The sequence below is a fragment of the Mustelus asterias genome, chromosome 11 (assembly GCF_964213995.1).
Source record: "Mustelus asterias chromosome 11, sMusAst1.hap1.1, whole genome shotgun sequence".
Lineage (NCBI taxonomy): Eukaryota > Metazoa > Chordata > Chondrichthyes > Carcharhiniformes > Triakidae > Mustelus > Mustelus asterias.
This window is the reverse complement of record NC_135811.1, coordinates 103206064-103232319: the sequence shown is the minus strand read 5'-3', so window position 1 is coordinate 103232319 and position 26256 is coordinate 103206064. Positions and strand designations below refer to the sequence as shown.

Below are 26256 nucleotides of genomic sequence, written 5' to 3'. Positions count from 1 at the left end.
GTTGCAGTAAAATTAAAGCAAAGTACTGCTGGAACTCCGAAATAAAGTGTCACTGGGGCTCGAAATGTCAACTCTCCCTCTTTCTCCACAGATGCTGCCAGACTTGTTGAGTTTATCCAGCATTTTACTTTTATTCATTAGTGTCACAAGTAGGCTTACATTAACACTGCAATGAAGTTGCTGTGCAAATCCCCTGGTCGCCACACTCTGGTGCCTGTTCATGTACCCCGAGAGAGAATTTAGTGTGGCCAATACACCTAACCAGCATGGCTTTCAGACTGTGGGAGGAAACTGGAGCACCCAGAGGAAAGCAACGCAGACACGAGGAGAACATGCAGACTCCACACAGACAGTGACCGAGGTCCCTGACACTGAGGCAGCAGTGCTAACCACCGTGCCACCAAGTTGGCCGGCTTAATAAGTTAGAAGCAGATTTATCTTTTGGCTGCGATGGCTAATGAGGTTTGCCATGTACAGACAACTGTACATGATGACGTAGGGCTTCAAGGACTGGACATTCAGAACTCTGGGCCACATGTGGTCCCAAGATGACATCCCTGTTTAAATGTGTTCATTTATTAGTGCCACAAGTAGGCTTACATTAACACTGCAATGAAGTTAGTGAAAATCCCCTAGTCGCCACACTCCGGCGCCTGTTCGGGTACACTGAGGGAGAATTTAACATGGCCAATGCACCTAACCACCATTTGTACACTGCCTTCTCGCTGTGTCAGAGACAACTGCAGAGAGATTTTTATGCCTCATTTTCACACAATTCTAGCCCCAGTTAACAGATGGTAGCTGGAATTAAAATGAACATTTGTTAACTGAACTTCTATTCAAACCCCATGCCATCGGACTGTGGCGACGCGGGGAATTTCACTTCATTGCAAATGTAAGCCTTACTTGTGACTAATAAACAAACTTTACTTTTTGAGTTTAGATTGCAGCTGTAAATGAGTCAGGTTGTAAGCCACAAGCACTGCCACAAGCACTGCCTGCCGCTACAGCAGTTTCACTTCCTTCACCCAACATGTTGACTTAGTTCAGCTACAGACAACACCAAGCTGCAATGCAACATAGAACATAGAACAGTACAGTACAGTACAGGCCCTTCGGCCCACGATGTTGTGCTGATCTTTATCTGAAACCAAGATCAAGCTATCCCACTCCCTATCATCCTGGTGTGGCTCCATGTGCCTATCCAATAACCGCTTAAATGTTCCTAAAGTGTCTGACTCCACTATCACTGCAGGCAGTCCATTCCACACCCCAACCACTCTCTGCGTAAAGAACCTACCTCTGATATCCTTCCTATATCTCCCACCACGAACCCTATAGTTATGCCCCCTTGTAATAGCTCCATCCACCCGAGGAAATAGTCCTTGAACGTTCACTCTATCTATCCCCTTCATCATTTTATAAACCTCTATTAAGTCTCCCCTCAGCCTCCTCCGCTCCAGAGAAAACAGCCCTAGCTCCCTCAACCTTTCCTCATAAGACCTACCCTCCAAACCAGGCAGCATCCTGGTAAATCCCCTCTGCACTCTTTCCAGCGCTTCCACATCCTTCTTATAGTGAGGTGACCAGAACTGCACACAATATTCCAAATGTGGTCTCACCAAGGTCCTGTACAGTTGCAGCATAACCCCACGGCTCTTAAACTAAAAGCTAAGTAAGAAGTTTAACAACACCAGGTTAAAGTCCAACAGGTTTATTTGGTAGCAAAAGCCACACAAGCTACCAAATAAACCTGTTGGACTTTAACCTGGTGTTGTTAAACTTCTTACTGTGTTTACCCCAGTCCAACGCCGGCATCTCCACATCAATAAAAGCTAACACACTATAGGCCTTCTTCACAGCTCTATCCACTTGAGTGGCAACCTTTAGAGATCTGTGGATATGGACCCTAAGATCTCTCTGTTCCTCCAGTCTTCAGAACCCTACCTTTGACCCTGTAATCCACATTTAAATTTGTCCTACCAAAATGAATCACCTCACATTTATCAGGGTTAAACTCCATTTGCCATTTTTCAGCCCAGCTTTGCATCCTATCTATGTCTCTTTGCAGCCTACAAGAGCCCTCCACCTCATCCACTACTCCACCAATCTTGGTGTCATCAGCAAATTTACTGATCCACCCTTCAGCCCCCTCCTCTAAGTCATTAATAAAAATCACAAAGATCAGAGGATCAAGCACTGATCCCTGTGGCACTCCGCTAGCAACCTGCCTCCAATCTGAAAATTTTCCATCCCACCACCACCCTCTGTCTTCGATCAGACAGCCAGTTACCTATCCAACCAGCCAACTTTCCCTCTATCCCACACCTCCTCACTTTCATCATAAGCCGACCATGGGGGACCTTATCAAACGCCTTACTAAAATCCATGTATATGACATCAACTGCCCTACCTTCATCAACACACTTGGTTACCTCCTCAAAAAATTCAATCAAATTTGTGAGGCACCTGAGTGCTTCACCTGAAGGGGCTTGGAGCTCCGAAAGCTTGTGTGGCTTTTGCTACCAAATAAACCTGTTGGACTTTAACCTGGTGTTGTTAAACTTCTTACTCTGAATAACATGGGCAAGACTACCTCTGAAACAAGAGTGCAGTCTGAAACCAGTGCCCCCTTTGCTTAGTAAGAAGTCTCAACTTCTTACTAAGTTGTTAAAGGTTAAAGTCCAACAGGTTTATTTGGTACCACGAGCTTTCCGAGCACTGCTCCTTCACTCACCTAATGAAGGAGCAATACTCCGAAAGCTTGTGCTACCAATAAACCTGTTGGATTTTAACCTGGTGTTGAGACTTCTTACTGTGCCCACCCCAATGCAACGCCAGCATCTCCACGCCATTTGCTTAATGGCCTTTACTTGGATCCTTGCCTGTTAAGATAGCTTTGAGTTAAACTAAATACGTTTTTTTTCTGGAACCATGCAATTATAAACTTGTAATTAAAGCTCACTGCAACAAAAATGTAACTGGGTCCCACTATGAAGTTGCACTATCATACCCAAATACATGCCCTTGGAAAAGCAGCAGCTGTGTTTGAAAATATTGAAAACAGAAACATTTGATGAAGGAGACGCTGACAACAAGATAACGCAATATAACAATAGTCGCGATACCCACTGAGCCTGGGGTCAATTGTAACACTTTCACTGCCAAGTCAAAACTTTGTGGCTTCAAGCCCCACTCATGAGACCCAAGCATAAAATTCAGTGCAGTACTGTGCATGTGCTGCACTGTCAGAAGTGCTGCTTTTTGGATGAGATGATTCCGGAGATGAGGAGTTTGCCGTATGGAGAGAGATTGAACAGTTTAGGCCTATACTGTCTGGAATTTAGAAGTATGAGGGGAGATCAAATTGGTGTGTACAAGATGATAAAAGGTATGGATAAAGTAGACGTGGAAGAGATGCTTCCTCTTGTGGGGCATTCTAGGACGAGAGGTCATATAGCCTTGGGATAAGGGATAGCAAATTTAAAACACTTGAGAAACTACTTCTCCCAAAGGGTTGTGAATCTGTGGCATTTGCTACCCCAAAGTGCGGTGGATGCTGGGACAGTGAGTAAATTTGATGAGTTACAGATTTTTAATTGGTAATAGGTTGAAGGGTTATGGGGAAAAGACAGGAAAAAGGGGGGTGAGGAGCATATCAGCCATGATCGAATGGCGGAGCGGACTCAATGGGCCGAACGGTCTAATTCTGTTCCTTGAACTTATGAACTTGCATTAAACCAAGGCACCCCCTTTCTCAACTCGTGGGTAAAAGATTCAGCAGCACTACTCGAAGGAGGGCAGGAGAGCCCTTCCCTCATTCAAGTCAATGTTAAATCAACATCATAAACAATTGGTGCAGTCTCGATGGGCTGAAGGGCCTATTCTGCACTGTACGGTTCTATGAAAAACAAACAGATGGTCATTATGTTACTGCTTGTTTGTGTGTTGGGGGGGGGGGGGGGGGAGCTGTCTGTACAAAATGTCTGTCGTATTTTGTACATTACAACAGTAACCATCCTTCAAAAATAATTATTTCAGTGGCTGTAAAGCCTTTGGGATGTCCCGTAGCTGTGGAAAGAAACTACATAAACGAAAGCCTTTGCTTTTCATTCCAACACACTGCACCAGAATGAACGAATCATTAATACCTGCAGTTTCCCCCACAGTTGTGTGGCAGCGGGACCATAGATGTGAAAATCGATACCATGAGGGCAGCAGGAGAAAGCCATCTATCTGCAAAAGGTCACGGCTTGGGTTTCATGTTTCCAGGAGAGTTGTTTGCTTTGCTGACTTTCTTTAAAAGCTCACCAGCCATCTGTCAGCACCACCCAATTGCCAGATGTGGAGACTGCAGAGTCACTATCTTGTCCCGCAGCCCCTGTCAGAGGATTCCATTCGGCCCCACATGTCAAAGCAGGTTGCTGGCATTCAAAGGGCAGCTGTCACCACGCAGCCCAAACAAAAGCCCAACAGCGACAGCTGTGCACCCCCCCCCCCCCCCCCACCCCCACCACATACACACGCTGCGCATAACAAAACAAAACCTGACTCTTGTTAGAAAAAGTTTGGCAGGTATAAAGGGCACAGGAGTTACAATCTTATCCACACGGTGCATGCAGTCACAATCAACTTACTGCTGAAGTCTGCCTTTTCCTTTGGACTCTAACACACAAAAACCCGAGAAACACTGTTACTAAAACGTGTTGGCATTTCCTTGGCTGGCGCCTGGCCCAGCCCTCTTTCCAAAAAAGGAGATCCAGGGCTGTGAATTAAGACACCTCTCCTCCAGGCAACAGAAAAATCCAGGTGCAGAACAAAGAACTTGAATCACAAGTTAAACGCGGCTTGTGTCTCAGTGCTCAGCGTAATACTCCGGGAGGGCTGCATTAGTTCAAGCGCTGTGTTTGGGGATGAGATCATAAAGTAAAAGCTCACATCTGTTGGTTCAGGTGGATGCAAAAGAAAAATCCCATGGCATTATTCCAAGAACAGGAGTCCTGGGTACATTCATGCCTCAACCTAACTAGGTTAACGAGACTTTGATCTCATTTGACTTTGGGCTTTTTGTGGCTTGTAAAGTGCCTGCCATGTTTGCCCAGCATATAGTGATGCTCAATAGCAGCACATTGGTTGTAAAGTGCTTTGGGACAACACAAACACAGTGGTGCCAGGAAAGAAAATGCACGCTCTTCATTCTCTTTCTCAATGTTCTCACTTTAGCCAGTGGTTGGGTATGGAACGGAGCTACACAACCCAAAAGGGTCCAGCTGCAAACCAGGTTCTGTGCAGGGTTCACAGATCCCAGCCATGGAAGCATAGAAACTAGAAGCAGCAGTAGGCCATTCGGCCCTTTGAGCCTGCTCCACCATTCATTTTGATCATCAAATTCAATATCCTGATACCCCCATTTCCTCCCATATCCCTTTAGCTCCAAGAGCTATATCTAATTTCTTCTTGAAATCAGAATGTTTTGGCCTCAACTACATTCTATGGTAGTAATTCCACACATTTGCCACCCTCTGGGTAAAGAAATTTCTCCTCACCTCAGTTCTAAAATGTTTACCCCTTATCCTCAAACTATGACCCTTAGTTCTGGACTCCCCCATCATTAGGAACATTCTTTCTGATTCTACCCTGTCTAACCCTGTTAGAATTTTATGTTTCTGAGATCCCCTCTCGCTCTTCTAAACTCCAGTGACTATAATCCTAACTGACTTAGTCTCTCTTCAGATGACAGACCTGCCATCCCAGGAATCAGCCTGGTAAACCTTCACTGTACTCTATCTATAGCAAGGACATCCTTCCTCAGACAAGAACACCAAAGGTAAAACTCCCACGCCTGTTGGTTCTCACCTTGATCAGAAGTGAGAAGCAGTGGAATGGACATGGACCTGTTCACATGCCCAGACACTCAGTCTGGGAACAAAAACAGAAAAATGCTGGGAAATCTCAGCAGATCTGACAGCATCTGTGGACAGCAGTTCTGATGGAGTCATCTAGGCTCAAAAACATTGCTCTATTATTCCTCCACAGGTGCTGTCAGACCTCAGAATCCCTACAGTGTAGGAGGCGGCCTTCTGGCCCATCGAGTCTGCATCGACCACAATCCCACCCAGGACCTATTCCCATAACCCCATGTATTTACCCTACTAATCCCCTGACACTAAGGGGCAATTTAGCATGGCCAAACAGCTTAACCCACACATCTTTGAACTGTGGGAGGAAACCCACGCAGATACGGAGAGAATGTGCAAGCTCCACACAGACAGTCATCCGAGGCTGGAATGGAACCTGGGTCCCTGACACGGAGAGGCAGCAGTGCTAACCACTGAGACCTACTGAAATTTTGTGTTTTTGTTTCAGATTCCAGCATCCACAGTAATTTTGAGGACAGGTGCATGAGAAGTGGCTACTTGGGGGAGGGACCCAGTGCCCATGAAGGTGTACATAAGGGCAACTTGGTACTTTGAGGAAGAGAAACCTCTGGCAAACCAATATGCATATTTTGACACTGACACACAAGAGGATGGTAGATTCAATGACCAATAACTTGGTTAAAAAGGGTAGGTTTTAAGAAGTGGCTTAAGTGGAGGGGTGCAGGGAGGAAACTTTAGTGCTTAGGACTCTGGCAGCTGAAGGCACATCCATCAACAGTACAGCAATTAAAATCACAATCAGAAATGGGAAGAGGCCAGTATAGGGAGGGTACAGAGATGTTGGGGAAGATTATGCACAGTAAAATCATGGTGGCAAAACTAGTCAGATCAAAACAATCAAGTATGAAACCAGGCTGTACAATATTAACAGACACAAAGTTACACCAGAATATGAGCATCTGTCAGGAGATGCAGAAATCCTGGATATCTTACAGATGTGGCAACTGCGAATTCTCTGGGTCTTTAGGTAATCTGAAAACTGTCAAAAAGGAAGGATTATTTGTCACTGGGTCAGCTCCATGGGGATTTTACTGTTAACTGATTAACCTTTCGGTGTACTTACTACAGCTGTACACGGTTCACAGACCAATGCCCCTGGGCAGTGGTGAACTACAAGCACCTGGGCTTCGATCCTTGCCATCTATCAACTCACACCTTGAAGCCAATAGTAATTAAAATGAACATGTTTTTTTTTTCCAGTCCACAAAAGCTGTCTCTGCCTAAAGCCAAGGTACAACTGACTGAAGAGAGAATAAGTAAATCTTAAGTAGATGCTTGGGTTTTAAAAGCCCAAAAAAGTTGTAGAAAGGAGGAGAGAAATATTTACTTCTGCTGGTCAGAAAACGAGACTTTAATCCAGTGACACTCATGTAGAGTGGGTAAGGACACTGGTTTTCTAGCAGCTGTTAAAGTCCGCAAATTGGTAACTTCACTAACTGCAAGGATGACTGGAGTGAAGCAAAGTTCACACTAACGACAGGCAGCTCTTAAAACCAGGGGTTAGACAGATCTACATAATGTTCCTGGCTTACACTATATCGATTTAGAAACACGGAAAATAGAAACAGGCCATTTGGCCCTTTGAGCCTGCTCCGCCATTCATTATGATCATGGCTGATCATCCAACTCAATAGCCTGATCCCGCCTTCACCCCACATTCTTTGATTCCCTTTGCCCCAAGCTTTATATCTAACTGCTTCTTGAAAACATACAATGGTTTGGCCTCACCTACTTTGTGGCAGCGAATTCCATTGGCTGATCACATTCTGGAAGAAGAAATCTTTCACTGGGAATCACCCTAAACCTCAAGTTAAAAATAACCATTTCTACTTTTCCAATTTCTTTTATTGGAAAGATAATTTTTAAAAAGTCTTTCCATTGGCTTAAGTAGCTCACTGATGAAACTAATATTACATTTAAATTCAGAATAGGGACAGCATGCAAGTTGCAGCAAGAAAAATCAAAAATACTCAGTTGATGAAACTTAGCATTAGTTTAGCTCCTTTGCATCATTGGACTTAAGAACTCCTGCAGCACAGCTGGTGTAAAACATCATTTAGATTCTGGGTTACAATGCCAATTGCACAGTTCTGGCTTCACCAAGCTGCTTACTGGAGGCATGCAAAACTCCCATTTTATATAGAGTCCATGGGGAACAAAAACACAAAATTGGTTCCTACATTTATATTACTAATACTAGCTATCTTAGCACAGTGACAGAACCGAAACGGTCACTTCTGCATCGATAACAAGCAAAGAGTTGACACTTTCTCCTCTTGCATTAAAGCCATGAGTGTTTAAGACAGTTCCTTCAATTTCAAGCTGCAATGACAAATGCTAGCTCCTGGCACAAGTGTGGGTTGAAAACAGAGTCTAGCCTTAGACTCAATGCAGCAATGATGGGAAATAAATTGAATCACAAGAATAACCTCCAGACTCACCAATGCTACAAGCCTTCACATGCCGGCAGTCTTAAGCCTACACAATGCACTTGCTGAATGCCAAAATAAAATTCTAGACAACCAAATCAAAATGCAGTCAATAGCGTCAGCACGAATAGTTCCCAGCTCCAACAGGGAAAGCAGCAAGCCTGTGTCACAATTTTCTATTCGAGTGGCAGTGTCTCAGGCCCCTGAATCAAACGCAAAGGCGCACTCAGCCCAACAGCAACTAGATGGGGAACAAAATAAGTTCCGTACAAAAATCACGATTGGGGAGCTGGGACCAACTTGCGTTATGAAGTTAGATGACGAATCAACCACTGCCCTCAACAGCAAGTCTGGAAGCAGCTTTACTGAGAAAGACACTTTGTGTCAAAGAATTATATTATTCCAACATGTGCAGAGGAACTTCAGGATTCACATTTATCAGCAGTTGTACACAGACTATAACCAGTATACCCAGACTATAACTAAAACTCAGTGCGCCCAAGGAAGGCGATGGCCTAGTGGTATTATCGCTAGACCTATTAATCCAGAAACTCAGCTAATCTTCTGGGAACACGGATTCGAATCCCGCCATGGCAGATGGTGGAATTTGAATTCAATAAAACATCTCTGGAATTAAGAATCTACTGATGACCATGAAACCATTGTCGATCGTCAGAAAAACCCATCCGGTTCACTAATGTCCTTTAGGGAAGGAAATCTGCCGTCCTTACCCGGTCTGGCTTATATGTGACTCCAGAGCCACAGCAATGTGGTTGACTCTCAAATGCCCTCTGAACAAGGGTAACTAGGAATGGGCAATAAATGCTGACCAGCCAGCGACACCATGTCCCACGAATGAATAAAAAAAACTATTTTTGGACAGAAAAGTCCAGATTGAGTCATACAGAATATACCTAGGGATGCTGGGATAAATACAAGCTGCTTGAAATGTACAATCCTTGTTTAAAAGCACAGGTCTGCTTTAAAATAACTTATTTTGTATATTAGGGTGTGCATTGGATTTTGATTTTTGACTTAATCTAATCTTATATCAAAGTTGATTGATATCCTTCCATCTCATTAATGTACTGATATCATCCTTTATTAACTATTCCCAGCCTTGGTCACCGTGTAGCCACGTCTCTAATGCCAATTGGATCATTCCTGTTTACTTTTCTCTGTGCCATCAATTCATCGGAATATAAGCAGCATAGGCAGGTAGAATGCCTATAATTCGGCATTAATATTTTCACAATCCACGGCTTTATATCAGCCCCTCAGAACTTCATCTGCTGCACTTCTGAACAAGCCAATTCTGAACAGCCAAAGTAAAATTTATTTCTTAGCCACAAGTAGGCTTACGTTAACACTGCAATGAAGTTACTGTGAAAATCCCCTAGTCGCCACACTCTGGCACCTGTTCAGGTACACGGAGGGAGAATTCACCATGGCCAAGGCACCTAAGCAGCACGTCTTTTGGACCATGGGAGGAAACCGGAGCACCTGGAGGAACCCACAGTCATGGAGAATGTGCAGACTCCACACAGAGTGACCCAAGCCAGGAATCGAACCTGGGTCCCTGGCACTAAGAGGCAGCAGTGCTAACCACTATGCCACCCCCTTGTCTGCCACAAGTGAAGTTATCCCTTGCCAACAGACCAGGATGACCTCTGCTGACTGTTTACAACACTGGCTTCTGCTTTAGAGCTCCTGAAACCACGTCATCTTGATGGTAAATCTGTCGTCAACGGGTGTCGCTATTTGCATCAGTTGTCACCAACTTACCGTGACTGGTTTTGAGGGCTTTCAGACCTTCAATCACAGCTTTGGACACTCTGCTGACCTCTTGTCATGGGCCACCTCCCTGCATAGCAGAGACTTGGGGATGCAGCCAGCTTCCAGACTGTGCAAATGCACGAAACCTCCGCTGCTCAATCAGTGCGAACATATTCAGCAAAGACTGCTTCCTTGGTCTTTCCATGTGAAGCGGAGGATGTTACATAGCCACCGTAGATGGAAGTCATCAAGTCCCCGTCACCCAGTAGATTTAGGTTGTCCAGACTTCACCGCCAGACAGCAAGGCATGCTGAGGATACAGGCCTTATAGAGAAGCATCTTGGTCAGTCTGCTGTTTTTCTATGCTCATTGCTAATCAGCAAAAGTTGGTGGCTGCCTTCACAATGCATGTGCTAACCTCTTCAACTTCATCCAAGGTACAGCACATAAATAGGCCATTTTACCCAACCAATCTTTCCCACTCTACATTAGTCTCCTCATATCCTTCTATTCATTTATCTAGCTATTCTGTAAATGCATCAATATTATTTGCCTCAATGATTCCTTGTGATAGCAAATTCCACATCCCTACCACTCTGGGTAAAGAAGTTCCCCATCTCAATTGGATTTATTGGTGACTAATATAAATTTATTGCCCCCCCCCTCCCCAAGCTTTGGTCCCCATTTCCCCCATCCAGTTTCCCTTGGGGTGGGCGAGGATAAAGCTAAAAGTTAATTCATTAATCACAAGGAAGGCTTACATTAACGCTGTAATGAAGTTACTCTGAAACTACCCTGGCCGCCACACTCCAGTGCCTGTTCGGGTCAATGCACCTAACCAGCACATCTTTCAGATTCAGATTGTGGGGGGAAACCGGAGCACCCGGAGGAAACCCACGCAGACACTGGGAGATTAGCAGGGTAAATGTGGGTTATGGGAATAGGGCCGAGGTGGGATTGTGGTTGGTACAGACTTGATGGGCTGAATGGCCTCCTTCTGTACTGTAGGGATTCTATGAGCATGCAGACTCCACACAGGCAGTGACCCAAGCCGGGAATGGAACCCGGGTCCCTGGCGCTGTGAGGCAGCAGTGCTAACCACTGTGCCACCCGCTATGATAATGGTCATACCTGGTGCTGCTCCAACTCAGAACCTGGGCAGAATGATTCCAGCTGCCGTCATCCTAGACTGAATAGACCCAAGCTATTTCTTTGTTTTTAAATAGAAAGCTGAACAGCTCTTAAGGAACAATTTGACTTTTAATCTCCCAAAAGGAATCAGTTATGAAGCTCACCTCCTGCAGGGGACTGGAAGGGTGGAACCGTGCTGAAAATTGGCAGCATAATTTGACAACTGCCTCTGTGCCAAGCAGCTAATCAGTGCCAGCATGAAATCCACTGTTCAGATGGCACCAATGATGTGCGAGAATGAAGCTGTACACTGGAAGTCAAACTGGTTCTTTCAGCACAGTTCACACCTCCCTGAAGCAGTGCAGCCAAAGCATTCGCACCCACACAGGATGGAGACCTTTAATTGGAATAGTATGATCCATTCCAGAATTCCATAACGGTCATGCTTGCCAAATTTCTGGAGACTGGATACAGATCAGGCAGGAGTCAGCAAAGACAGGATAAGCTTTATATGCAGGATAGGTTAAAGCAGCAAAGCTTTGAATGAATTTGTGTTTATGCTAAGTGGACGATGAGATGGTGGGCTGGAGAACATTTGAGCAATGAACCCCTTGGAGATTGTACCGGCCCCAGAAGACCCTCAGGTTCGGCATGACCCAGTGGATACCAAAAACTCTCCCAACACCAAACTCTGGTGGCACAGTGGTTAGCACTGCTGCCTCACAGCACCAGTGACCCGGGTTCAATTCTGGCCTTGGGTGACTGTCTGGATGGAGTTTGCACATTCTCCCAGTGTCTGCGTGGATGTTACCCCTGTCAGCATAGGTTCCTCCCACAGTTCAAAGATGTACAGGTTAGGTGGATTGGCCATGGCAAATGCATAGGAGTTGCAGGGGTTGGGGAAGAGTACCCAAGTAAGATGCTCTGTCTATGTTTATTTATTAGTGTTACAAGTAGGCTTACATTAACTCTGCAATGAAGTTACAGTGAAAATCCTCTAGTCGCCACACTCCGGCACCTGTTCAGGTACAATGAAGGAGAATTTAGCATGGCCAATGCACCTAACCAGCACGTCTTTCAGACTGTGGGAGGAAACCGGAGCACCCGGAGGAAACCCACGCAGACACGGGGAGAACGTGCAGACTCCGCACAGACAGTGACCCAAGCCAGGAATCGAACCCAGGTCCCCGGCGCTGTGAGGCAGCAGTACTAGCCACTGTGCCACCCCAATTCAGAGAGTTGCTGCAAACTGAATAGGCTAAATGGCCTGCTTCCACACTGTTGGGACCATATGATTAAACATACATTTCCGTGTTCACTAGATTTACTTTGTCTCCTGGCTACCTCAAGTTAATATGTCTGGAGCCAGTGAGCCCGAGGGGTGGGGTGGATGGAGGCAGAACCCAAAGTGCAAACAACTACAGACAGAAGACTTCAATTACAACCAGCACATTCTTCATCCAGGAAGGCAAGTTCCTCACACGTTACAGGATTCTTCTGCCCCGCAGCTTGGGAAACAACAGTTAACTGGTGATGAGGAATGAATAGATGGGGAACATTACTCATCACAAACTGGCTGCTATGCTTCCTACTTCAAAGCACTGAGGACTCCTTCACTGGCTGTAGAGTACCTTGCAACATCCTGGGGTCGAGAGAGGAACTCTATAAATACAGCTCTAAATAAAAGCAAAATAGTGCAGATGCTGGAATCTGAAACAAAAACAGACAATGCTGGAAAAACTCAGCAGTCTGGCACCATGACTAACACTACATTCTGCACTCTCTCCTTTCCTCCTCTATGAATGGAATGTTTGTCTGTGTAGCGCGCAAGAAACAATACTTTTCACTGCATACAAATACATGTGACAATAATAAATCAAATCAGCATCTGTGGAGATAGAAAGTGTTAACATTTCAAGCCCATTTCAGAGCCCCGAAGCAGAGTCATACGGACTTGAAACATAAACTCTATTTTCTCTGTCCACAGATGCCCCCAGACCTGTTGAGTTTTTCCAACATTTTCTGTTTTTGTGAATACAGGCCTTCCTTGGGCAGAGTAGTAATAGTAATTTCAAGAGGTGGATGAAGCCAAGATATTACAAGCTTGAGGAAACTGGCAGGAATCATTCCTGTTAAAATCCTGACATTTTTCTCGACACCGACAGTAGTGTACAAGTTACAGCTCGTTCATTCCCAGATGAGCACAATAAGAGGTTTCACAACACCAGGTTAAAGTCCAACAGGTTTATTTGGCAGTACGAGCTTTCGGAGTCTCGCTCCTTTTTCAGGTGAGTGAGGAGTTGTGTTCACAAACAGGGCATCTACAGACACAAACTCAATTTACAAGATAATGGTTGGAATGCGAGTCTTTACAGGTAATCAAGTCTTAAAGGTACAGACAATGAGAGTGGAGAGAGGGCCAAGCACAGTTGTCTGTACCTTTAAGACTTGATTACCTGTAAAGACTCGCATTCCAACCATTATCTTGTAAATCGAGTTTGTGTCTGTATATGCCCTGTTTGTGAACAGAACTCCTCACTCACCTGAAGAATGAGCGAGACTCCGAAAGCTTGCGCTGCCTGTCGGACTTTAACCTGGTGTTGAGACTTCTTACTGTGCTTACCCCAGTCCAACGCCGGAAACTCCACATCATTGCCAGATGATCCACAGGTTTCAAAAATACACCAGAATTCCTGGGGTGACTTTGCTTATCCTTGGCTTCCTGGCAGATCACACTGCTATGCTTTAGTGTGCGATCATATTCACACTTTAACGATTGCCACATAACTGTGCTAAGTTTATTTTTGGAATTAAGGGCTGGGGTAATTCTTGCCTGCTCAAACAGGTGCAGGGGGACAGGGACGCACTGAATCAGAAAAAGACAAAGGATCTCATTAACTGGTCGCCACTTTTCAGATGCCCCGACAGACCTGCTGCGTCCTCCCAGAATATTCATTCACATTCTCTTCCACCTACTCCCCACCCCACACAATGTGACAAAGCCACATTAAAAGTTCCCGTTACAATAGAAGCTACAAACAATGGATTTTGAACAGGAAAGTTTTCGCTTGCTGCAAAAAAATATAGATGAAGGGAATGTTCAAGGCTTGAACATTCAAACCAACCAGTTTACACATCTGGCTGCCTGTTAATTGATAGTGTGGAGGCTAGGGCACCAGGCTAGAACGCCAGATGCCACGAGTTAAAATTCCACTCTGTTCTTAAATTCAATCAAATCTGCTTGCGTGTTACCAATGGGCCGTAAAAGCTGCTGGATTGTCCCTGCAAAACCTTCCTTCAGAAATGTTACATCTTTCACTCTGACAAGTCACAGCAATACCAGAAATCAGACAGAGATTTCCTTAAACTTAAAGTAATTATATTATAAACCATCTTTAATCCTTTTTGTATGAATGTCATTGCATGATCAGTGATCAGCACCAACTGCCAATACAAAAAAAAACCTTGTGAAGCTGAGTGTATATGTTATTCTTGGGCCAAGAATACAAATCTGATCTGAGGTCAGGTACTATCTAAATGCCACTCAAGTTTGCCTTTTAGGTTCTTTCAAACCCTTCTATTCACAGGACTTCAATCTTCGCTGCTTCCAACAAAGTCCAGACTCTCTCGCACCAGGTCACCACAGACCCTTCGACAACAGCAGAATTTATTTTGATACTCGGGAATTGTCCTACAGAGGATCACAGTCTGGAGGCAGCTTCAGTGGAGCTGGCCCCAGGCAGAAAACCGGTCAGTCGACAACTTAAAAGAATCTCTCACATTTGCATACAAGTCATGGCAGGACAAGGCTATGTCAAGATACACTGCCATGGCAAACAGGACACGTTCATGAGTCATCAGTGCAAGATTTACATCCAAGATATATGCACACCGCACGTATCAACAAGCACAGACGTCAGAAGAATGAAGAAAGCATTTTAAATTCTGTCAACTGAAGGTAGACAGAAAATCAAGTCAAGGGATTCTGGACTGATGTAAAGGAAAGATCAAATGCAGTACGGAATACTGTGGCGCTAGTCCTGTTGCAATCTTGATGATATCACCCAGTGGATTCCACTGGTGTAGGTTGAGTAAAGATAATAAAAATAGATTCATAGCCTGGAATTACCCCTCAATTGTCATTCAAAGTCAGCGAACATGAAGTGTTTTTTAAAGTTTATTTATTAGTGTCACAAGTGTTGTTACATTAACACTGCCATGAAGTTACTGTGAAAAATCATTAAACCCCGCCGCCTGTTCAGGTACACAGAGGAAGAATTTAGCATGGCCAATGCACCTCACCAGCACGTCTTTCGGACTGTGGGAGGAAACAGGAGCACCCGGAGGAAACCCATGCAGACACGGGGAGAACGTGCAGACTCTGCACAGACAGTCACCCAAGCCGGGAATCGAACCCAGGTCCCTGGCGCTGTGAGGCATGAGTGCTAACCACTGTGCCACCCTTTATTAAAATAACTTATTTAATTCTATTCCCGCAAAAGGGTAGGTTGAAAGACTATTGCCTGAAAGAGCAACCGAACCACTAACCAGTCTTCTCGCCATGCAACTATAACAGGCGTAACACCCATTCTCCATTCTCATTGCAACTTTCTCTGTTGGCTTCACATCACAGCAGTAGCGCAATTGCATCTGTATAGCACCTTTCACACACTACATACATCCCAAAGTACTTTCAAGCCAATGAAGTAATTTGAAGTGTAATCATTCTTCTAATATCTGAAATGCAGCAATCTGTGCACAGCAAGCTCCCATAAACAGCAATTTGATACATCTGTGCATCAGATTCAGTGGAATTGATTTAGGGATTAAAATTGGCTGGGATACTAGATACCCTTGCACTTGCCAAAATAATGCCATGGGAACTTTTATGACCACCTAAGGAAGCAGAACACTTTAGTATAATGCACCCTCAGTACCATACTGAGATATCAGCCTGCGTTTTTCTGCTCAAGCTTTTGGAGCAGTGTGTTATTTCCAGAAGAAATTAGATACAGCTCTTGGGGCTATTTGGTGATCAGCCATGATCAAAAATGAATGGTGGAGCAGGCTCGAAGGGCTGCATGGCCTACTACTGGTTCTATTTTCTATGGTTCTGTGAACACAACCATCTGACTCAGCAGTGAGTGTATTACCAACTGAGTTACAATTGAAAATATGCAGGGGTCAGGCTTGAAGAGGGAGCATCCACCCCAGGAGCCCATTCTCCACCCTGCCCAAGAGTTGGAACCACAGTACTGCCAAGGGTGAAGGTACAAGCTACTGCTAACATTCAGAAACTGAGCACTCAGCCCAGAGGGCATCTGTGTTGTTTACGAATTGCTGCCAAACATTAATTGTACCCCAATTTTCCATTTCAAAGCTGCACCTCAGTGGCATGTGCTTTCACCTCAGAGTCAGAAGCTTTGAGTTCAAGTCCCACTCCAGAACCTGCAGCACAATCTACCATGTCACCCCTGTGCTTCGTTGGGACAATGCTGTCCTGTCGGAGACCCTATCTTCCAAAAGGAACGTTAAACCGATGACTGAATGACTTAACTCATGGGGATAGGAAAGATGGCACTACTGCCTCACAGCACCAGAGATTCAATTCCAGCCTTGGATGACTGCCTGCATGGATTTTGCACATTATCTGTGTTTCTGTATGGGTTTCCTCTGGGTGCTCCGGTTTCCTCCCATAGTGCAAAGATGTTTGGGTTAGGTGGATTGGCCATGCTAAATTGCCCCTTAGTTTCCTAAGATATGTAGGTCAAATGGATTAGCCATGGGGATTGGGTAGTTGGTGGGCCGGGGTAAGATGCTCTATCAGTGAGTAGGCGTGGACCTGATGGGCCGAATGACCTCTTTCGGCACTATAGGGATTCTATGATCCCCCAGCATTTCTTCAAAAGAAGAGTGTGGACATTTTCCAGTGTTGCACATAATTGCTGTGTTTCCTACATTAAAACACTGACTACACTTCAAAGAGTACTTAAGGAGGGGACTGAGTGTAGGGTAACAAAGTTTGCAGATGACACAAAGATAAGTGGAAAAGTGAATCGCGTGGAGGGCGTAGAAGGTCTGCAGAGAGATTTGGACAGGCTGAGTGAGTGGGCGATGATCTGGCAGATGGAGTATAACGTTGACAAATGCGAGGTTATTCACTTTGGAAGAAATAATAGCAAATTGGAGTATTATCTAAATGGAAAGAAATTACAACATGCTGCTGTGCAGAGGGACCTGGGGGTCCTTGTGCATGAGATGCAAAAACCCAGTCTGCAGGTGCAACAGGTGATCAAGAAGGCAAATGGGATGTTGGCCTAGATCGCAAGGGGGATAGAATATAAAAGCAGAGATGCCTTGCTGCATCTGTACAGGGCATTGGTGAGGCCGCAGCTGGAATACTGTGTGCAGTATTAGTCCCCTTATTTGCAGAAGGATATATTGGCCTTGGAGGGAGTGCAGAGACGGTTCACCAGGTTGATACCAGAGGTGAGGGGTGTTGATGATGATTATGAGGAGAGACTGAGCCGATTGGGTTTGTATTCGTTGGAATTTAGAAGGCTGAGGGGGGATGTTATAGAGACCTATAAGATAATGAAGGGGCTGGATAGGGTAGAGATGGAGAGATTCTTTCCACTTAGAAAGGAAACTAGAACTAGAGGGCACAGCCTCAAAATAAAGGGGGGTCAGTTTAGGACAGAGTTGAGGAGGAACTTCTTCTCTCAGAGGGTGGTGAATCTCTGGAATTCTCTGCCCACTGAAGTGGTGGAGGCTACCTCGTTGAATATGTTTAAATCACGGATAGATGGATTCCTGATCGGTAAGGGAATTGGGGGTTATAGGGATCAGGCGGGTAAGTGGAATTGATCCACTTCAGATCAGCCATGATCTTATTGAATGGCAGGGCAGGCTCGAGGGGCTAGATGGCCTACTCCTGCTCCTATTTCTTATGTTCTTAATTGGCTACAATACAGGTTGAAGCGTTCTGACTGTCGAGATGCTGGCCTTTTTCACACCACAAATCCTCCTTTCTTTTTGCGTTTCCACTCTAACAGTGCAATTTACCCCAATCAAACTACTGGGCAGATTCTAAAAGCATGCAAGAAATGGCCATGACGATATCATCTGGATATTTTCTCCTTCCAACAGCATACTGATTAATGGACTTGTGCAAAATTAATGTGTTATCTTTCAACATACCAGTTTTAAACTGGTTAGCAAGCATTACAATGGCACAGGGAATGCTATGGAAACCAATGCTCTGCAAGAGGAAATTAAATTCCAGACAGGTTTTTAAATGGGCATTTGGAACTGGAATATACAGCCCTTTGCAGTCAGACTGTAAAATATTAATTGATTTAACTTGTGACAGAATGTGGATTTTAACTAGAGGGAAAGCTAGACAAACACACAAGGGAGCGAGGAGTGAAAACCTGCTGATGGGGGATAGTTAAAGGTAAAGTCGCCATAGTCCCAGATGACATTGGGATTAGGAACAGAAGTAGGCAAATTCAGCCCTTCGAGCCTGCTCCACCATTCAATCAGATCATGGCCGATCTCTCCCTGCTCTCAAATCCACCTCCCCATCTGCTCCCCCTATTCCTTTATTATTAGAATTATCTATCTCCTTGAAACCATTCAACAATTCAGACAGCACTGCACAATGGGGCAGCGAGTTCCACAACTTCACCACCCTTTGCCAGAATATCGCAGTTTTACATCTACCGCCTCTCAGCCTATACCTGTGACCATAGGCTGTTCCCCTCGGTGGTGGCGGTGGGGGGAAGGAGAGAGAGAGAGAGAGGACTGGTGGTGATTTAACCCGGCACCTCAGGCAAGGGACAAAGTTGACAAGGTAAGATTCATACATAACCTGTTATTCAGGATGGGGATAGGTGAGATGTGGGAGGAGGCGCAGAGAGCACAAAAACCAGTCAGGTCAAATGACCAGTATCGCTGTAGTAAATACTATGCAATATATGCACCACAAAACTCAGCAGCAGGTCTGCTGCACACAACTATATTGCAGGATCATTTTAGAGTGGAATTTTGAGGGTCCATGTTAAAGTAATCTTATAATGTCGACAGCCCTCAAGTTCAGCAGATGGTTAATGGGATGGCAAGGTGGCACAGTGGTTAACACTGCTGCCTCAGTGCCAGGGACCCAGGTTCGACTCCTGGCTTGGGTCACTATCTGTGCACAGTCTGCACGTTCTCCCCATGTCTGCGTGGGTTTCCTCTGGGTGCGCCAGTTTCCCCCCTACGTAATGGTTAGGTGCATTGGCCATGCTAAATCCTCCTTCAGTGTACCCGAACAGGCGCCGGAGTGTGATGACTAGGGGATTTTTGCAGTAACGTCATTGCAGTGCTAATGTCAGCCTACTCGTGACACTAATAAATAAACTTTAATGGTTAAACAGGATCAGCCTGTTAATTGGAGTAAGCAAAGTTAGTCAACTCTGTCTCGGGTGGAATGTATGTATTTACACTTGTATTAAACTGCGGGTCATTTTATTCTGCTTTTGACCACAAGCCTTGTTGGGGGTGGGGGCACCACATTACAACTTGAAGCAACAGCAAATTAAAGGCAATATAACATGTGTTTCTCTAAAGTAGCATTTAAAAAGAATGTGAATTAGAGCTCTGAACAGAAAATAGGCAAAAGTGGGTGAAGTTCCCACCCAGTAATAATTTTAGCAACTTGGCACACACTGAACAATTCTTCTGTAAAGCTATTTTAAAGCTGGCATTAATTATGCCATTTCCACTCTTCCCTCATCTCAACATAGCTGAGCTGAAGATGGGCTGAAAGGGACAGGGAATGGATTATCTACAAGATGCACTGCAGAAATTCACCAAAGATCCTTAGACAGCACCTTCCAAGCCAATGACCGCTTCCATCTAGAAGGACAAGAGAAGCAGACACATGGGAACACCACCACCTGCAAGTTCCCCTCCAAGCCACTCATCATCCTGACTTGGAAATATATCGCCGTTCCATTACAGGTGCTAGGTCAAAATCCTGGAATTACCTCCTTGACGGTCAACTCATGACGGTCAGCACATGGACTGCAGCGATTAAAGGCGGCAGCTCACCAGCACCATCTCAAAGACAACTAGGGATGAGCAACAAATGCTGGCCAACCAGCGATGCCCATGTCCCACGCACAAATAAAAAAAGCTCCCTCTCCGTCACCTGCAGCCAAAACACAGACAGAATCTGGGGCAAAACAAACTACAGAGGAGATGAGACCCAACTGCTATTAGGCACAGAGGAAGTCCACCATCCGATTGGCAACAGGATGATTTTGCCCACCCCGATTCACTTCAGTTTCTTTGATAACATTGGACAAAGGTTGGCAGCACCACGAGCAACAGTGCTAATGCACACTTGCACGATTCCGAAGAAATTCTACAAAAAGAACATGAGTTTTCATAACAATGTGGTTTGGGATTAAATGGGGCAATCAGGGGAAAGTGAATCCATTAAGAGGTGGTGAATCTCTCCACGCATCAAAAACATATAATTCGTCAATCAGTAAAGGGTTCCTACATCACAACAGTGAATACACTTCAAAAAGGTATCTCAAATTAGCTGTAAAGTCCTTTCTGTTGTCCTGAGGTAGAAAAAGGCACTATATAAATGCAGGTTCTTTCTTTGCGTTGAGACCTAACATTCAAGCATGTACAGTTAATTCAGAACACTTCGCATATGTTTTTCAAACTCCTAATTGAACTAAGCACTCAAGTTATTGAATCAACTGTAGTTTGGATAGGTGTAGTTGGACCTTCAGATTCTGACACTGTTTAAGAGTAGCAGATCATACACAGTAAATCATCTAAAGTTAAAATTGAGGCATCACATTCCCAATATTATAACTTTGGGAGATTGAATGGGAGAGTTGGAGGTCAAAACACAGAAAAGAGAATGTGCATTCAGATAGCACCTTTTAGGACCACAGGTTGTTCCAAGGTACTTTATAATCAGTGAAGTACTTTCGAAGTGTGGTCACCATTCCAGTACAGCAACCAATTTGTGTGCAGCAAGCTCTCAAACAACAACACGGTAATGACCAGATAGTTTTATGAAGTTGATTGAGGGGTAAATATTGGCCAGAACATCAGGGAGAACTCTTCTGCTCATCACCGAAATGGGTGCGGCAAGAATTACTCCAAGGGGACAGACGGAGCCTTAGTTTAATATCTCATCGCAAAGATGGCACCTCTGGCAGTGCAGTGCTCCGTCACTACAGCACCTTTGATTTTAAAAGTCCCAATTGAGGAGCCCCACATTCTCCCGCCCCGGAAGTGAGTGCGCTGCCAGCTGAGCAACAGCTGTCACCAAAAGGAGGATTGGATTTATTGTCACATGTATTGGCATACCGTGAAAAGTATTGTTTCTTGCGCTGTATAAACAAGCATACCGTACATAGAGCACACTGGGGAGAAGGAAAAGACAGGGTGCAGAATGTAGTGTTAAAGTCATAGCTAGGGTGTAGAGAAAGATCAGCTTAATGTGAGGTTGGTCCATTCAAACATCTGATGGAAAACCTAAAAAGAATGATATCCAAATCGCCCAGTCTGCTTCACATCTCCCTGTAAGGCTCAATAGATGTGGAGATGTCAGCGTTGGACTGGGATAAATACAGTAAGAAGTCTCACAACACCAGGTTAAAGTCCAACAGTTTGGTAGCACAAGCCACTAGCTTTCGGAGCGCTGCCCCTTCATCAGGTGAGTCAATAGATACAAGCTTGTCTCACAGCTTTAGCAGATGCCAGGTTTTAAAGTGGTTATCTGAATGAATGAAACAAAATATTTTACCTCGTCTCAGTAACCAATGGTCCATTGTTCAATCAGATATGTGTTAATTACATCACAATTGTCAATCCTCTTCAGTGTGGACACTGTCACACCACAGTAGCCAGCAATGACACCTCATTCCACTGTTTATGGTGACCAAAGGAGACCCAGCCTCTCTCCTACCCCCACTCCTGCATCAATTCTCACCTGCCCTTGCTGACCCTCCAATTTATTCACTGATTTTCCACCAGTACATAGTTTGCAAAGGATAGCAAATTTTTAAAAAAAGAGGGGTTAAAATAGACGTACAAGGAGAGGCCTGCAATAAAGAGTTGCTGACACTTTGAGCTAACTCTCTGGATGGCAGTGGTTAGCACTGCTACCTCACAGCGCCAGGTTCAATTCTCAGCTTGAGTCACTGTGTGCAGAGTCAGCACATTCTCCTCATGTCTGCGTGGGTTTCCTCCCACAGTCCGAAAGATATGCTGGTTAGGTGCATTGGCCATGCTAAATTCTCCCTCAGTGTACCCAAACAGGTGCCGGAGTGTGGCGACTTGGAGATTTTCACAGTAACTTAATTGCAGTGTTAATGTAAGCCTACTCATGACACTGATAAATAAAGACTATTAATCCAGAAACTCAGTTAATGCTCTGGGGAATCCGAGTTCGAATCTCACCACGGCAGGTGGCGGAATTTAAATTAAATTTTAAAAATCTTGAATTAAGAATCTACTGCTGACCATGAAACCATTGTCAATTGTCGGAAAAACCCATCTGGTTCACTAATGTCCTTTAGGGAAGGAAATCTGCCGTCCTTACCCGGATTGGCCTACATGCGATTCCAGAGCCACAGTAATGTGGTTGACTCTCAACTCCCCTCTGAAATGGCCTAGCAAGCCACTCAGTTCAAGGGCAATTCGGGATGGCTTATAAATGCTGGCCAGCCAGCGACACCCATGTCCCACAAATGAATTTTTAAAATGTTAAACTTTAGTTTAACTTCAAGTTACACTGATAACATCCAGCGAATCAGACTCAGTAACCGTATCTGTCCGTCCATAGCAATCTCTCAGAACAATTAATCTCACTTTAGATACAGACGACTGAAAGCTTTACTCTCCACCTAAATACACACATTTTTGACATTCTAATTCCCAGGTAGTTATGACTCCACAACCAACAATCCACTCCCACTACTTGGCCAGAGAGACAAACGATAATTTGTACTGGTACACCTTTAAAAAAAATAAGTTACCTAAATAAAAGCCCTGACAGATGGCTATGCATTAAATCGTGTCCCTCTCTCCAGGGTGTTCTAACATTTACTGTTAAAATTCTCCATGGTTATTCGACTATTTCTAAAAAGTTGATCCAGGCATATTTAAAAATATATTTTTTTTAAAGTCCAAATATAGTGCAACCTCCAACTTCTTGGATCTCAGATGCCTAAAAACACATACTTTAATCTGGATTAAGTTTGTATTCAGAGGATCCCCCCAAGCGAAGGAGGCGGCGATTCAGCCCATCGAGTCTTACACCAACAACAATCCCACTCGGGCCCTATCCCATAAATTTACCCCCAAAATAACTCCCCTTTAACCCACACCATCTGTAGTAGCGCCATGCTTAAAACAAAAGTTTCTACATATCGATACAAAGTAACAAGAAAAAGTTACAATGACTGAGGAAATGGTTACATTGTATCCCGTTACCGCTGAGAGTCTGGAGCTAGAATTTCACTGGAATTAGGAATCTTATTCCCTCGGGATTAAAAATTATCCCAAAAAATACCCCCCACAGAAACAAAAAGATATAAACAGAAAGAGAGACTTTTTCAGCCGCAGTCAGTGGGCAGACAAGCCTCTGGAGGGCAGGGTCAGAGTAGAGGCCGCCCCGGGGCTGGGGGGCAAATCCGGCCGGTGGATGGGGCAAATCTTACCTTGGTTACAGAAAAGTCCCATCACTTTGGCCAGGAACATCCCCATCTTCCTCCGTCCCCCTGTCGATGCTGTTGGCTGTCCCGGAGACCCGAACAAAAGAGAGAGAGGAAAAACAAAGCCAGGGATTGAAGGGATCTGCTGCCCACACAAGTCTCTCGGTTCCACCAACTCCACCACTCCGAGGCCTAGACCAAAACCGAGAGAAATAAATCCCCCAATCCGCCGGGCTTTATTTCAATCCGATGCTGAGGGAGACAAGCGGCCCACCGAGGTTGGGGCACCTTGCAGAGGAAATTTTAAAAAAATAACCCCTCTGTTTTCTCTCTGAGAAAGAGTGAAAATATCCAGTGTTGGGTCTGGTGAATTCTCTCAGAGCTGGGCTGTGGGCCCTGGCAGTGCCTGCAGCTCCCCTCACTGTCCCTCTGCCGCTCTCAGACGGTCACTGGCACAGCCAGTCGCTCCCCACCTCTATATAAGCCCTCCTGACCCCGCCTACCGGCCCTATCCACCAATCAAAAACCATCAACACCTCACTCGTCATCAACAAACCCCACCCCCTTCCCCTCAGCGACCAGTTCAAAGCTTATTGGCTATCATTTTATGAATATTTCTCATTCTTATCGAGAGTCTCATGCATGGTCCCCAAACAGAAAAAAAGCCCTCACCAAAGTGTCCTCCTATTAGAGGGGTACAACTACAGCATCCCATTGGATACAACTACAGCCCCTGAGGGGGCAACTACAGCACCTTAGGGGTACAACTACAGCACCTCAGGGGTACAACTACAGCATCTCAGAGGTACAACTACAGCACCTCAGGGGTACAAATACAGCAACAAAAACAGAAAATGCTGGAAAATCTCAGTCTAGGGCGGCACGGTGGCACAGTGGTTAGCACTGCTCCCTCACAGCGCCAGGGACCAGCGTTCGATTCCCAGCTTAGATCACTGTCTGTGCGGAGTCTACACGTTCTTCCCGTGTCTGCGTGGGTTTCCTCTGGGTGCTCCGGTTTCCTCTCACAGCCCAAAAGACGTGCTGGTTAGGGTGCATTGGCCATGCTAAATTCTCCCTCAGTGTACCCAAACAGGTGCCGGAGTGAGGCGACTGGGGGATTTTCACAGTAACTTCATTGCAGTGTTAATGTAAGCTTACTTGTGACTAGTAAATAAGCTTTACTTTAGGTCTGACAGCATCTGTGGAGAGAGAATAGAGTGATGAATTCATTTATTTTCATTGAATCATAGAATGATATGAAGCATAGGAGGCATGATGCAGTCTGTGCTGGCCCCTCTGAAAAAACTATCCAATTAGTCCCACTCCATGTTTTTTCTCATAGCCCTGCAAAATTCTTTAATAATTATTCCATTACCTTAAAACAGTTGTTGAATTTCCTTCAGTGCGATTGAGATTGTAACAATTTCATAGAATCATAGAATTCCTACAGTGCAGAAGGAAGCCATTTGGCCCATTGTGCCTGCATCAACTCTCTGATACAGTGTCTTACCCAGGTCCTTTCTCCCGCCCTATCCTTTGAACCCCAAGCATTTACCATGGCTAATCCATTTAACCTACGAATCTTGGAACACAAAAGGGCAATTTTGCATGGTCAACCCATCTACCTGCACATCTTTCGGACTGTGGGAGGAAACCAGAGCACCCGGAGGAAACCCACGCAAACAAGGGGAAAACGTGAAAACTCCACACAGTCACCTCAAACCGGAATCAAACCCTGATGCTGTGAGGCAGCAGTTTAAGTTTTTAAGTTTATTTATTAGTGTCACAAGTAGGCTTACATTAACACTGCAATGAAGTTATTCATAGAATCATAGAAACCCTACAGTGCAGAAGGAGGCCATTCGGCCCATCAAGTCTGCACCGACCACAATCCCACCCAGGCCCTACCCCCACATATTTACCCGCTAATCCCTCTAACCTACGCATCCCAGGACTCTAAGGGGCAATTTTTAACCTGGCCAATCAACCTAACCCGCACATCTTTGGATTGTGAAAATTCCCTAGTCGCCGCACTCCGGCGCCTGTTCGGGTACACTGAGAGAGAATTTAGCACGGCCATTGCACCTAACCACCACGTCTTTTGGATTGTGGGACAAAACTGAAGCACCCGGAGGAAACCCATGCAGACACGGGAAGAACGTGCAGACATTGCACAGACAGTCACCCAAGGTCGGAATTGAACCCAGGTCCCTGACCCCTAGTTACTGACCGTCCAGCCATTGGAAA

At 45.0% G+C, this 26256-nt stretch overlaps 1 protein-coding gene across 2 annotated transcripts in view; it reads right to left on the bottom strand.

Moving 5' to 3' along the window:
- LOC144500749 (ADP-ribosylation factor-like protein 5B) overlaps positions 1 to 24460 on the bottom strand; it is a 43962-nt gene extending 19502 nt beyond the window's left edge. The window contains exon 1 of one of the 2 annotated variants that reach the window (XM_078224147.1): positions 24016 to 24460. In XM_078224147.1, coding sequence (XP_078080273.1) covers positions 24016 to 24061 — 46 coding nt within the window. In that variant the 5' untranslated portion in view covers positions 24062 to 24460. The remainder of the gene's footprint in view (positions 1 to 24015) is intronic. The other variant, XM_078224148.1, reaches the window with a different exon arrangement.
- Positions 24461 to 26256: the final 1796 nt, after the last annotated feature.